The 13,659-nt window shown below is 57.1% G+C and overlaps 7 protein-coding genes across 10 annotated transcripts; all 7 read left to right on the top strand.

Annotated features, from left to right (window-relative positions):
• Positions 1-224: 224 nt before the first annotated feature.
• Positions 225-563, top strand: ABB37_02990 (hypothetical protein; the record flags this gene model as incomplete). The annotated part of the gene is made up of 1 exon (XM_015800172.1): positions 225-563. The coding sequence occupies one exon, from the start codon at positions 225-227 to the stop codon at positions 561-563; it is 339 nt and encodes a 112-aa protein (XP_015661774.1).
• A 233-nt stretch (positions 564-796) lies between these two features.
• Positions 797-2,057, top strand: ABB37_02989 (putative replication factor C subunit 2; the record flags this gene model as incomplete). 2 transcript variants are annotated; one of them, XM_015800171.1, is made up of 1 exon in its annotated part: positions 797-2,057. In XM_015800171.1, the coding sequence occupies exon 1, from the start codon at positions 993-995 to the stop codon at positions 2,055-2,057; it is 1,065 nt and encodes a 354-aa protein (XP_015661773.1). In that variant the 5' UTR covers positions 797-992. The 2 variants fall into 2 exon arrangements, with proteins under 2 accessions (XP_015661773.1, XP_015661772.1); XM_015800170.1 differs by having other exon boundaries at positions 837-2,057.
• A 547-nt stretch (positions 2,058-2,604) lies between these two features.
• On the top strand, positions 2,605-3,334 carry ABB37_02988 (hypothetical protein; the record flags this gene model as incomplete). Its single annotated transcript, XM_015800169.1, has 1 exon — positions 2,605-3,334. The coding sequence occupies exon 1, from the start codon at positions 2,651-2,653 to the stop codon at positions 3,332-3,334; it is 684 nt and encodes a 227-aa protein (XP_015661771.1). The 5' UTR covers positions 2,605-2,650.
• Positions 3,335-3,840: 506 nt separating this feature from the next.
• On the top strand, positions 3,841-5,999 carry ABB37_02987 (hypothetical protein; the record flags this gene model as incomplete). 2 transcript variants are annotated; one of them, XM_015800168.1, is made up of 1 exon in its annotated part: positions 3,841-5,999. In XM_015800168.1, the coding sequence occupies exon 1, from the start codon at positions 3,891-3,893 to the stop codon at positions 5,997-5,999; it is 2,109 nt and encodes a 702-aa protein (XP_015661770.1). In that variant the 5' UTR covers positions 3,841-3,890. The 2 variants fall into 2 exon arrangements, with proteins under 2 accessions (XP_015661770.1, XP_015661769.1); XM_015800167.1 differs by having other exon boundaries at positions 3,845-5,999.
• A 768-nt stretch (positions 6,000-6,767) lies between these two features.
• On the top strand, positions 6,768-7,563 carry ABB37_02986 (putative RNA-binding protein; the record flags this gene model as incomplete). 2 transcript variants are annotated; one of them, XM_015800166.1, is made up of 1 exon in its annotated part: positions 6,768-7,563. In XM_015800166.1, the coding sequence occupies exon 1, from the start codon at positions 6,907-6,909 to the stop codon at positions 7,561-7,563; it is 657 nt and encodes a 218-aa protein (XP_015661768.1). In that variant the 5' UTR covers positions 6,768-6,906. The 2 variants fall into 2 exon arrangements, with proteins under 2 accessions (XP_015661768.1, XP_015661767.1); XM_015800165.1 differs by having other exon boundaries at positions 6,775-7,563.
• Positions 7,564-8,473: 910 nt separating this feature from the next.
• Positions 8,474-10,749, top strand: ABB37_02985 (putative C-1-tetrahydrofolate synthase cytoplasmic; the record flags this gene model as incomplete). Its single annotated transcript, XM_015800164.1, has 1 exon — positions 8,474-10,749. Exon 1 carries the CDS (start codon positions 8,881-8,883, stop codon positions 10,747-10,749), a length of 1,869 nt encoding a protein of 622 aa, XP_015661766.1. The 5' UTR covers positions 8,474-8,880.
• Positions 10,750-11,724: 975 nt separating this feature from the next.
• Positions 11,725-13,296, top strand: ABB37_02984 (hypothetical protein; the record flags this gene model as incomplete). The annotated part of the gene is made up of 1 exon (XM_015800163.1): positions 11,725-13,296. The coding sequence occupies exon 1, from the start codon at positions 11,797-11,799 to the stop codon at positions 13,294-13,296; it is 1,500 nt and encodes a 499-aa protein (XP_015661765.1). The 5' UTR covers positions 11,725-11,796.
• Between the last annotated feature and the right edge of the window lie 363 nt (positions 13,297-13,659).

The raw sequence follows: 13,659 nt of genomic DNA, 5'->3' as shown, positions 1-13,659 counted from the left end.
CCACCCACGGCAGCGCCGTGCAGCCGGGTGCAGACCGCCCGTCCCCCTCTCTCTCCGCGACGGCAGCGGAGGGAGGGACGACGGCGACGGCACCGCACCTTTAGGGGCCGCCGGGATAAAGGCGTCGGCGTCGTCACGGCCGAGCGGGGCGGAGATGGCGGGGGCTGTCCGCATCAGCCGTTCTCTCCGCCGCAAAATTGAGGAGAACAAAGCAGGCAAAGACGATGATCTTCACTCGGTGTCGTGAGGAGGCCAAAATGGCGTTGAATGCCACCCACACACTCGCGATGCGTCGGCTTTGCGTGTGCGACGGCACGCGCTGCGCATCGCGTCCACAACGCGCTGAAGAAGGCTTAAGCCGAGTGCGCCGGGCTCATTTGTTGCTACTGATGTGTGTGTGTGTGTGTGTGTGCCCTTTACCGCCTCATGAAGTGCTATGGTGCGACGACGTCGCAACTTGGGGGTGCTTCGAGACGTTCGTGAGCTTCTTATACGTAACGATGTACCAAAATTCTCCTTTTCTTTTGCTGTCCAGTTTGGCCCTCAAAAGTAGTACTCAGTAGAAGAAAAAAACAACACACCTCAATTTTATGTTTTCCCTGCCGCGACATTGAAGCTTGCCGCTCATTTTGGTTGCGTGCTTACCGCAGTTTACCTGATGCAAGCAGTACGTGTGGTCCAGCACCGTAGACTTGCGAAGCGTTCACGTTGCCTTCTTCGAGATGAGCTCTCTTTTTCCAGCGAACGCGAAGGAAACTGTGAGCGAACGAGTTGCCGTATCTGCCCACTCTTCAAAGCCAATTTGCTCTCTTGTCTCTTTCTTTCTGCTCCGAGCAGGATAAAATTCGGAGTACTTCACGCAAGGAACGGCGTGGCAACGTAAGAGCTAGCACTTGCAACAGCAACACACACACGCCATAGACTGACTGAAAGCAGACAGAGAATAAGTTGGCAGGCGTTCACCGGCTTCGCAGCAGCACACATTAGTGACGATGAGTCTCTCCTCGCAGCCGTCGTCGAAGAAGGCCAAGACGGAGGCCACGACACCCATCCCTGGCGCCTCCACACCGTGGGTGGAGAAGTACCGCCCTCGCACGCTGGACGAAGTGGAGGCGCAGGATGAGGCCGTGAGTGCCCTTCGTGCGTGCCTCAAGGAGGGAGCCAATATGCCGCACTTTCTCTTCCACGGCCCTCCCGGCACCGGCAAGACGACATCGATTCTTGCCGTGGCCCATGAGTTGTTTGGGCCCGACTACATCCGCAGCCGCGTACGGGAGCTCAACGCCTCGGATGACCGCGGCATCAACGTCGTTCGCGAAAAAATCAAAGTGTTTGCCCAAGGCGCCGTCTCCAGCAGTGGCAGTGGCGTGACGCAATCGGATGGCAAGGTATACCCGGTGCCGAGCTTCAAGCTCATTATACTCGATGAGGCGGACGCGCTGCTGCCGGATGCGCAGGGTGCCCTGCGCCGCATGATGGAGGACTTCAGCGACGTAACGCGGTTCTGCATTCTGTGCAACTACGTCAGTCGCATCATCGACCCAATCGCGAGCCGATGCGCGAAGTACCGCTTTAAGCCGTTGGTGAAGAGTGCGCTATACCACCGTATTCAGTTCGTGGCACAGTGCGAGGGCATTCAGCTATCGGAGGCGTCCCTGCAGGCGCTGGACGGCGTGAGCGGCGGTGACCTGCGCCTCGCCATTATGCATCTGCAGTCAGCGCACAAGGCCAGCGGGAACGATCTGACAAAGGAAGACTTTGTTTCCGTCTCGGGAAGTGTACCGGCGGATGTGATGCAGACGTACCTCAAGGCGCTGCTCTCCCAGCGCTTGGAGCAGGTAATTCAGGTGACCCGGCAGCTCGTGGCACAGGGCTACGCGGCCGCACAGGTGCTGCAGCAGCTTCAGCGCTTCCTCGTGAGTCCGGAGTGCCCGCTGAACTCGGCACAGCGCGGACGTATGATGATCAAGATGTGCGAGACAGAACGCCGTTTGGCAGATGGTGGGGACGACTACCTCCAACTGCTGGACATTGGTAGCTCCGTGTGCGCCGCATAGGAAAAACACCAATATATAAACAAGCGCATTCTCCCAGAGCGAGCTGAAAAAGAATGAAACGGCGAAGATCACCGTGAGTGCCTGCTATTTGGGACCGATGCGGGATGCGTTTCTCCTTCTTTCTTTTATTGCCTGTTGAAGAGTAGCGCAGCGGAAGTGCCGTACATCATAGAACGAACGCACGTTCAAACACAGCTACAACAATAGAAAGGCAAACAAGCCATCCAAACCTTAAAAAAAAAGAAAAAGCGTTGCCGTGCATACCTAGGAATGTAACGCAACGGAAAACGCTTCTTTAATCATCAGGGCAAATAATTTCGTGAACAACAAAAATGCGGCTTGATAAAAAAAGAAGAGATGAGTCAACACATACCAACGAAGAATGTTGGATTTCCCGAGCCCAATGCAACAGCGGGGTACTACCAGCTCTCTCTGCTCGGGGGACCCTTTCTGGCCTTAAAAAAAAAAACAATGTGTGTTCTTTCACCTCCATTTCGTCTTCGGTAACAACGCACCCGCACACCCACGACGGACTGAGTGATACGCAGCGATCTCCTCCATACAATTCCAAGTTGCAGGCAGGCGGGAAAGCCATGCGGTGTTCGTCACGTCACGGTCTCCTTAGGGAGGCCCCCTGCGCCTTTCTCGTCGTGCTGCTTATTGGCAGCATCATTGGTAGTGTTGCGGCGCTGAACACCGCCGCGGGGCCGTACCGAGTCAGCGATGACTGCGGCGCGAAGCGGCTCACTGAAAACACGTTTGAACACGACACCCAGGCAACTTCCGGTATGACGAGCGGCAACTGGCTTATTTTCTTTGTCCCCAGCAACGAGGGCGCCACCGCGCAGCACTTCTCGCAGCAGACGGTGCACGAGATTGCCATGTTTGAGGCGTTCGTAAAGTTGCCCAAGGCGACGCTAGACACCTATCAGGTCGTGCCCGCCTACGTCGTGTGCGACGAGAGTCCCGCCTTGTGTCTTCGCTTCAGTGAAGGCAAACTGTCATCGAGGCTGGTGCTTCTCAGCAACAGCCGCATGTATCCGTACCCGAAGGATCACATCCGCACGGTGGACGATATTGAGCTGTTTGTGACAATCTTTCGTCGCATTCAGAGCAGCGCCATCCCGCCCGTGCGACCGACGATGGCGGTGTGGGGACAGTTGGCGCTGCTGGTGGTGGGCGTGCTTGGGATCTTTCTGGTGCGATCGTATTCGATGAGTCGCATGTACGGTCCGCTCCCCCCAGGAGGCCCAACACCGCACTCTAAAGATGAATAAAGCAGCGGAGAAGCAGCACTTTTCTGAAGAGGTTCCTCGCCTTCAAATTCGCACCGCACTGGGCAAACCACATCGCTTGCGGTGTCTTTCGTTTCGGCCTCCCCTTTTTTTTTCTCTTCTTCCAGCTGCGGCGAGGGTACGACAGGGACGAAGCTGTCCCGCTGTTTCACAAACGCTGTTGAATTCACCAAAATCGTACACTCGAGAAGAGAGACAAGAATGCTCAATGACAACGGTCACGCTCCCAAACTAGTGCGTTTGATGGACTCCGAAGGACCTCTTCTTTTTGGGGGGTAAAGCTGCACACCACAAGCTGAGTGGACGCGTTTCGCTTCGTGCGCGTTGTTTGCCTCGCGCGTGTCACCGCTGGTTCTGGAGGTCTTTTTGATGGCCAGCGTTGTTTTTGTGTTTTGTTTCTCCTTCGCTTTCCCCTCTTGTGTCTCACCGTCACTTTCGTTTCGTGCTCTTTCGTCACTGCTTTCCTCTCTGCGCTGCTTCACCATTCAGAAAGAAGAAAACCCAGACAAGAAGCTACTTGAACGACAATCGGCCAACCATGGCGAATGTCGAGCCGTCGGCAGATTCGTACGTCTGCCACGTCGCCGACGCCCCAACGTCCCATCAACACAAACGAGGCAGCGCCGACGATTTCGTGATAAGCGCAGACGCCTATCTCCTCCCCCCGCCCTCGCATGACGCGTCGCACCGTTATTCGTCCCCGCACGCGCTGACAGAGACGAGCCCCACCTCGCTTCCAGGCGCCCACGAGCCGGAGCACCCGCAGCCCGCGACGTACGTGTCCAATGCGCTGCGGGTGCAGCACTTGGAGGAGCTGGATGAGCGTACCGCAGACAACTCCGCCGTCGGGCGCGCCTCGCTGCTCGCGGTGGAAAGCTGTCCACCCTCCTCGCGCGCCTCTCCGCAGCAACAAAGTGGTCCTCGCCACAATCTGTCACAGGCACGGCCAAACGTAAAGGCCGGCAACAAGAGAGACGACGTGGCAGCGCCGACGGGCCGCGCTGCTCCCACCGCCCCAGCTGCAGATGCTCTCATGACTGCATTCGCCACGGACATCCTGGAGGACGACGTGGCTTCGCCTGATCACCCGACGAGTCTCACGTCAGAGGGTCTTTCTGCCTCGAAGGGCCGCACTACGAAGAAGCCAACGATCGACGCAGAGGAGTACCCTCGTCCGCTGTCGCATCCAGCGGAGGATCGCGTGCGGGGGTACTCCATGACGCAGGTTCCGTCCTCCGCCGAGGACGGTTCCTCCACCAGCGGGTACGAAGACGTTCGTCCACAGCTGCTTCCGCCCATCGTGCACGCGGTACCACCGTGCAGCGGCGCAGCCGAAATAGGAAATGACAAGAACTCCCCAGCGAGTTCGACGCCGCACGGGCGTTCGCCTGCTTCTCTCACCCGCGGAGAGAACGCACCATACACAACAAGGGAGAGCGACGCCCTTGTCACGGCGGAAAGCGAAGATTCCTCTAGCCTCACGACGTACGGGGGAGAAAACTCGATGAGGGAGCTGGTGAGCCATGTTGATCACGACTCCTTCGGCTTCGAGCTCCGCGAGGCTCTACAGGCGATCGATTTCGCAGCTGTGCTCGACGAGTACCGCCGAAACAGCAGTGTCGAGAGCAACGCGCTGCACGACTGCCGGCGTCTCTTTCGCGTGCTCTCGATGAGGAAGGATGCGCTGAGCGCCGAGGACGTGTACGACCTGCTCGTGCTCTTCACTCCGTGTGGTGCGGCGTTCCGCGAAGGCGTCGACTTTTTGTGGGAGAACTGCGAGGGCAAGTCGAGTCTTTCCTTTGAGAACTTCCTTCTCTACGGACCCCGTCTGCGCGCGCGTCTACACGGCTACGAGCTGTTTAGTAAGCTGACAGATCACGACAAGCTTATCGTGACGCATCGCCGTGTGCTGCCCGCCGCACCGTCAGTGGAGGCGAACGTCGCTCGTCTGCAGCTCCTGCAGCTGGCGGAGGAGCAGCTGCAAGGCAACATGCGGCCGCAGTCACGACCATTCCGACTGTATGAAGAAATTTTTCTGGTGGAGTATCAGAATTTTCTCTCTGAGCTGGCGTTGATCCCCACCGGCGATGTGCCACAGTGGGTGCCGGATGGTGACTTTGCCCACGAGCAGCGCCAGACGCTTCCGCAGCTTTCCATGCCGCTGCTGCAGAAGGAAAGTATGGGCTGGGGCGCAGACGGCCGTGAGGCCTGCAACGATGACGGCGGTGACCACGAAGGGCTCTACGCGGCTTCTGCGGGACCGGCGGACGACCGACCTTTTGTGGTGCCCTACAGCGAAAGTGAGGCGGCGCCCAGTGCGACTTCGCCAGTGTACCGCGACGCGAACAGCAGCGGCCGTGGGCTGCAGTCGCCGCGTGCGCGGGAAAAGCCGAGCGGCCGCAGGCCGTCGCCCGGTATGAAAGGAGCGGCCACCAGTCGGAAGACGAAGACGTGGGACGGGACCGGCAATCCTTTTGGCTCCCGCACTGCACGCCACGGGAAGAGTCTGGCGGTCACGATGCAGGGGCGGCCGCGCACCGATATGCGGAAGAATTTAGGCCGCTTCGTGGAGGAGGAGTACTGGGAGCGGCGCACGCTGGACGACTACCTCATTACCCAGCTCCAGGAGATGTACAGTACGGAGTAGCACGCGCTTCGCGTGATGAGTTTACCAAAAAGGTTTTGGCCTTTAACATTCTCGTCTCATACCGCAATTGTAAAAGCAAAAGGCTGCCCTGCAAATCGGGGTGTTCGTTGAACGCATGTAACGTAGATCTTTTGAAAGATTGTCTTTTTCTCTTTTCTTGTTTTCTTTTCGTTGTCTTCTTTGCTGTAATGTGTCACCCATGTACGTTTCTTCCTTTCCTCTCTGTTCTTGTGAACGCGGAATCATTTTGACAGCTTTTCCTAATTATTATTGCAGTGGCAAACACTCACACCTCCAAAAAACACAGATTTGCGGAACCGCAGATCGTTGGATTCTTCCTCTTTCGCACAGTGGTCGCCGCTTTTTTCTTTGTTTCTTCCTCCGTGGCGATACAGCTTGTCCCTCTCGGTTTGCCTCTTCACACGAACTGCGAATTCGCTTCTCTGCGTTGCGGCAGGTGCAAAAAGATGGGTCGCTGTGATTTGTCGTGACTGCGAGGGCGGGCACGCTGCACAGGCGACCGTTCTTTCCCTACATGAGAAGCGACTGTAAGAAGAACAATTAAAGCGAAAAGCACTTGCAATGATGTCGTTGTATTTCAACAGCGCGTTTTTTTTTTTGACTTCATTCCCACCCTTCTTCCTCCTCTTCGTGCTCTCTTGGTCTTGCGCAAATGAATGCCACTCTGTGAAACGTGTGTCGCCTCCGCCCCCGTTGCACCTTGGTGTGTTTCTGCACGGCGACGACAACGACAAAAACAATTTGGAAGGGAAAAGCCCGCAGTTTTTCTTTCTTTCACGGTGTCGTTCAGGTTGGTGCGCCTTTTGCCTTTCTTTTCTTTCTTTGATCGCTTACTGCTCTGCTTGTATTTCCTCAAGCAAACCATTCACATAGCACCATCATCACCATGTCATCGAATCCCAACGAGAAGACGGAGGTGCCCTCGGCTGAGGTGCAGTTTAACGTGGAACTGGACGCTGAGGCGGAGTTAGAGGAGATGCGGCGCCAGGTGGACAGCCTGCAGGAAGACATGCAACTGAAGACACTGCAGGAGTCCGCGGCCAAGGACGAAGGCACGCGCAAGACGGCGGCGGCGACGGCGGCAGTGCACGCAGGCGCGGCGAAGACGAACTCGTCTATTTTTGTGAACGACCTCGACACCCGCACAAACGAGGCAGACCTGCGCGTCTTCTTCGCCTCCTGCGGCACAATCACCCGCGTGACGGTGCTGAAGGACCGCCAGGGCAACCCCAAAGGAACGGCCTACGTCGAGTTTGAATCGGAGGAGCAGGCGCACGCGGCGCTGCTGAAGGACGGCCAGTCGCTGCACGGAAAGCCGCTGAAAGTGGCGATGAAGCGCGACAACATTCCGGGCTTCATGCGCGGCGCCCAACGCGGCGGGGGCGGCTACATCCCTCGTGGCGGTCGCGGCGGCGGAAACCCGATGCAGCAGGAAATGGCCACTCTCGCCATGCTGGCGGGGATCATGAGTCAAGGCTTCAATCCATACGCGGCGGGCCGCGGCGGCGGTCGCGGTCGTGGCCGCGGACGCGGGAACTATTAAAAGCACGTCGGTGATAGAGCCGATTTCTTGCACTGAGGTTTTCCTTGCTCGCTCCTCCCTCGCCCTCTCTGCGTCCGCTGTGGACTCCCCTGTTTATGACGTGATCTCCTCTGTTCGCGCCCCACCTTCTGCCCTTTTAAGTCCGTCGCGCGCGTGCTGTGCCGAAAGCGATTCCCTCGCTGTTGTCGCTTTCTGTGGTGGTATTTGATTCTGTGTGTGTTCTGCTGGAAGAGGCACTTCAGGAGCCCCGTACATCAAGATTTAATAAGAGGTGAGAAGAACGAAAATGAAGGAGGTAGCAAACAACAGGGGAGTGCATGACACATGCGCGAGAACACGGTACGGCGTCGGCCTCGCGTTCTCTCATATATATATATATATATATATATATATATTACGCACCTCTAAAAGCTAAAAAAAAAAGAAAAGTATAACAAAAACAAGCAAAACAACACAGCACCGACAACAAAAACACACACACAGACATATACACATGTCCGCTCAGCAGGTGGCACACCAAAATGGAAATTCATTTCGTTGCTGCAATGCGGACCACGCAGCTGTTCTCGCTGGCGCCGTGGCCTCCCCCCTCTCCGCCCCCCAAGAAAGAAACATCCGTGCTCTTCCTGGGTTTTGGCGCGACCTGTGCCTTCCACGGCCCGCACCTCATGCATAGGAAGCCAACATTTAGCGAAAGCGGCAGCGGCGGCAACGCTTACCTTTGTCTGGCAGTGCGGCTGAGAGCTGATGGCCGGACCTCGGTGAGGTGTTTTGGCCGATTGCTCTCTCGCTTATTACCGCCATCTCTCATGGTATCGAGTGAAGCGCTTCCTTTTGCTTTTGATCTGCATATCTGTTTTTTTTTCTTGGGTTTCCTCTCATCCAACGACTTACTTCATTCAATTCGCAAGGGCGGTGCGCTTTAAAGAAGAAAAAATCTTCGCTCACGCAACTCGGTTTACCTTTCAATCCAGCGACCTTTTTTTCGTGTGTGAAACGCACCCTAAGACAATTGTTTTTCAATACATGAAAAAAGGACCCAAAAAACCCTATCCGAACACATCTTTTCCAGCGCTGTTGAGAAGCTTCCATTTCTTCTTTTTCGCATCCGGCATCACGTTGGGCTATACGCAGGAGCGATTGAGGTAAAGCAAACCTCCCTCCCCCACTTTTTGCGGAGTAGAAAGCAGTCGAAGTACAGCGCCTCCATTGCAACCATCTCTCCTTTTTCGTTTTCAACACAGCAAACATTTTCTTTTTCTTCTTCTTCCGCTGCGAGTATTCAACATTACTCGTTTTCCGTCGCTTGTTCTTCTCATGACCGCCCGGAAGCTGCACTGCGCTGTCCCGGTGCCTTCGGACATCGAGATCGCTCAAAGCGTAGAGGCGCTTCCCATCACCAGCATCGCCGAGTCCGCTGGCATTCTGCCCTCGGAGCTGAGTCCGTACGGCACCACCCGGGCCAAGGTGAAGCTGAGCATCCTGCAACGACTGGAAGGCAGCCCGAATGGCAAGTACGTCGTCGTGGCCGGCATGAGTCCGACGCCGCTCGGCGAGGGGAAGAGCACCACAACGATCGGCCTCGCCGAGGCCCTCGGTGCGCACCTCAACCGCCCGTGCTTCGCCTGCATCCGCCAGCCCTCGCAGGGCCCCACTTTCGGCATTAAAGGCGGTGCGGCCGGCGGCGGCTACAGTCAGGTGATCCCGATGGAGGATTTCAACCTGCACGGCACCGGCGACATCCACGCCATTACGGCCGCCAACAACCTCCTCGCCGCCGCGCTGGACACCCGCATCTTCCACGAGCGCACGCAGGAGGACGCCCCTCTCTACCGCCGCCTCACCAACGAGCTGAAGGACTTCACGCCTATCATGCAGAAGCGTCTGCACAAGCTTGGCATCGACAAGACGGACCCGAAGGAGTTGACAGAGGAGGAGCGGGTGCGCTTTGCGCGTCTCGACGTGGACCCAGCGACCATCTCGTGGCGCCGAGTCGTTGACGTGAACGATCGTCTGCTGCGTGACGTCGAGATCGGCCTCGGCAAGGCGGAGAAGGGCGTCACGCGCCGCACGGGCTTCGACATCGCCGTCGCGTCGGAGGTGATGGCCATCTTGGCCCTCGTTGACGATCTCGCCGACATGCGGCAGCGCTTTGGTGAAATCCAGGTCGCGAAGAGTAAGGCCGGCGCCACCGTGACAGCCGAGGACGTGGGCTGCGCCGGTGCCATGACGGTGTTGATGAAGGACACGGTGGAGCCAACGCTGATGCAGACGCTCGAGGGCACGCCGGTGCTGGTGCATGCCGGGCCTTTTGGCAACATCGCCCACGGCAACAGCAGCGTTGTGGCCGACCGCATCGCACTGAAGTTGGTGGGTCACGACGGCTTCGTGCTGACGGAGGCCGGCTTCGGGGCGGACATGGGATGTGAGAAGTTCTTCAACATTAAGTGTCGCACGAGCGGACTGAAGCCCGATGCCGCGGTGCTCGTCGCGACGGTGCGCGCGCTGAAGTTCCACGGCGGGGTGGAGCCGAAGAACGCGGGCACAGAGAATTTGGAGGCGCTGCGCGCAGGCATGAGCAACCTGCTGCGTCACATCCGCAACATCCGCAAGTTCGGCGTGCCGGTGGTGGTCGCACTGAACCAATTCACGAGCGACACGGCAGCGGAGTTGGACCTGGTGCGGGAGCTGGCGACGCAGGAGGGCGGTGCGGCGGACGTTGTCGTCACGAGCCACTGGTCGAAGGGCGGCGCCGGCGCGGTGGACCTCGCCAAGGCACTCATCAAGACGACGGAGACAACGCCGTCCAACTTCCAGCTGCTGTACCCCAGCAACGTCTCCCTCAAGGAGAAGATCGAGACGGTGTGCCGCGAGATCTACGGCGCGGCAGGCGTGGAGTACCTCAACGACACGGAGGAGAAGCTGGCCGACTTTGAGAAGAGTGGCTACGGCGATTTCCCGGTGTGCATGGCCAAGACGCAATACAGCTTCTCGCACAACCCCGACCTGCGCGGTGCACCCACCGGCTTCACGGTGCCGATCCGCGACATCCGCGTGAACTGCGGCGCGCGTTTTGTGTTCCCGCTGTTGGGCGACATCTCCACCATGCCCGGACTGCCCACGCGGCCGGCGTACTACAACATCGATATTGACTGCGAGACAGGAAAGGTGGTCGGGCTGTCGTAAGAGCGCACCGGGGCGTTGCTCTCTGTCTCTCCTCTCTTACTGTGTGGTTTCGCTCCACACAAAGTTTGTTTTCTATTTTTTTTTTTTAAAGGAGCTGACCGGAGGGAAAGCGACGACCTCCTTCTCTCCCCACAAAAAAGAAAAAGGCTTCGGAGACGTGCTTGACAAGGCGTCCGACGGTAACGGCTTTCTCTGCGGCCAAGCTGCGTCTCCGTTGTCCGAAGAAACGAGGGAAGAAGAAGAAAAAAATGAAAAGAAAGAAAGAGAGAGCGAAGCGAAAGCTAGAACACCCCGCTCCGTTTTGGCCGTGTGAATGCCACAGCTTCTTTCTTCCAGCTTACCCTCTCGACCTCAAACCGTTTTGTTTTCCAATTGTCGTCAACGTCGTGGGCTTGTCGGATTGGTATATATTTCTTTACCTCAGCATAGCGTTCTTTTTTGTTTTTGTTTTCGGATATCCGTATTTCGTGTTTCTCTCAAATATATGTATCTGTTTGGTAGCTTGTCCGACTGACGTGTGAGGCGTTGCTGACACGCCAGTTCTTCGGTCTTGACAGCGTGACGCGCACGGCACACCCGCAGTGAACTTTCAGCGCGAATCCCGAATTAGAGCGGGATCGAAGACGCAGCACAAACGCGGGAGAGAAGCGAGCCGAGAAGTAAAAAAGGGAGAACAGAGAAAGAGAAAAACGGAAGCAAGGCGTCGGCTTCAACGTGACTTTTTCCACCGGCAAAGCACTTTTTACTTGCTTATTTGTTCTCCGCAGAAACCATAAGGCCTCAAAAAAAAAGGGAAATGCGGACCCTGAAACTCAAGCTGACAAGCTCAGCAATGGAACAGTCCTTCCTCTGACGTTGCTAAAGTGTCTTTCACCTGTTGGCGAAGACGATTTGGGCGCTTCTAATGTAACTCTTCACTTTGACTTTTTGCGCTGTCTTTTCTTTGTGCTTTCGCTTCCGCCACAATGAAATTCAGAGAACAACTCTTTTCTCGTTTATCCAACGGGGAAGCTCCTTCCCTAGCGCGGCGGGCTGCCTTGGAGCCCGATGCTCTCTTCCACCAATGAAAAAGCTGTAGACAGGTCCAACGCCAACGAGGACATCGCCTCACCCAATCAGGCCTCGTACATTCTTTATGACGGACTGAACTGGGTCTCGTTTGTGTCCTCGCACCCATTCGAGGTCGTCGCCGTCTCGTCCACCTCTGCTGCTTCTAACCCACACGCAAACAGAACACCGCAGCGACGGCAGTACGGAAACGGGGAAGCGGTGGCGAAGGAAAGTGCTGCTCTTGTTGCGGCGCAGCTGCCGCGCGTTGCCCTTTCTACCAGCCGCTCGGCGTTGCGGAAGGCACTCCCAGCAAGCGAGACGCCTCGCATCCCTGCCAACAAGGAGCTCGCGACAGAGAAATGCTACGTTGCCTCTCTGTGGTGCCTGCAGTTCTCCACCTCGTACAAGGTGACGCTGACTTCGCAAACGAAAACACCTGAGAAAGAGGCTCCCAACTCGGCTGTGACGCAGCTCACCTTCCAAACGCTCGATTTCCGTCTCCCGGTGGACTTGCGCGAGCAGTCGCCACACATCGTGGAGCGCGGTAGCCTGCTCTTTCACCCCGAGTTTGTGCAGTGCATCGCGGCGCAGGGAGAAAGCGAATACCTCTTTTACCTGCCCACCAACCCGCTAGACGCGCGAACCGCATTGCCGTTCATGCACGCCCTCTGGTACCACGGGCTCTTCACGCTGCCTCAGCCCATTCCGTGCGGCCCGCAAAGCACGCTTCTGCTCCTTCTTCTCCCGAACAGTGATGAGCGCTACGTGCTGGACCTCGCTTCCCCCGCACGGCACAACACCAGCGGTGCTCCCGTGGAGAGTCATCCACTGACACGCCAACGAGCCGATGGGCAAACGGATGCGACGGGGGCGGCAAACGACGGCGGCGAACTGCCAGAAGCACGATTTTACCCCTGGCGCGGGCACAGCAAAGTACGACGCGTCATTCGGGCCGGCACCTACACGGTCGTGGTGCGCGACGACGCAGCTGGTGTGACGGGCAGTCTTCAGCGCGCCTACGAGTACCACCTTGTCCAGCACGAGGCTTCGTGGCTCGACCCGGCCTTTATTCGTTTGATGGGCAGCTGCTGCGAGGCGGCGCCATCGCAGGACACGTTTGGGGTGCGTCTTGTGTGTGTCGAGCTGGTGGACGAGGCAGCTGCGGAGGTGGTCGCGGGCTGTTGTGGTATGGCCATCGGCAGCGTCTACCACGACTACACGATGTACACCGTGCGGCGGTGCAAGGACAGCCTCGGTACCTTTTTGACGAAGCTGCTCGGGGAGGCGCTGCAGCGGTGCGGCTACACGCTTTGGTACTGGGGACTGCGTCTTGGGTACATGGCGGAGTATGAGAAGCACTTCGGTGCGGTGGCCATGTCACGTAATGAATTTTACGCCCGCTGGTGCGCCGCACGCGATGTGGCACCGGCGTGTGCAGTGGAGACGTACTTGAGGAGCAGCAAAGGTATGGTGCTCTACACCTCAAAGGCAGTTTAATACGGAGCTACGTAACGGCGTGGCTTTTCACCCTTTTTGTTTCTCTGATCCCATGAGGCAGGGATGCGGCCTTCCGACAGTCGAGCACAATATTACCTCACTTGCTCGCTAGCTATTAACGGTTCTTTTTTTTCCTCTCCCTTATCTCTGCTGCGTTAGGGGCTTCGTTCACGCGCGACTTGCGAAGGACAGACAACTGTACGAAACAGCGTAACTCTGCGCTTATTTACTCTGCACCGTGGCTGACAGATGACAGCCTGATCCATTATCCTCGTAGATTCGGGATCGAATCGCAGGTAAAATAGAAAGGTGAAGAATACGAACGCACAACGAACACATCTTAACGCCTTTCTTCCCATCTCG

Source organism: Leptomonas pyrrhocoris (genome assembly GCF_001293395.1).
Source record: "Leptomonas pyrrhocoris isolate H10 chromosome Unknown, whole genome shotgun sequence".
Classification (NCBI taxonomy): domain Eukaryota; phylum Euglenozoa; class Kinetoplastea; order Trypanosomatida; family Trypanosomatidae; genus Leptomonas; species Leptomonas pyrrhocoris.
This window is presented reverse-complemented; position numbering and strand designations above follow the sequence as displayed.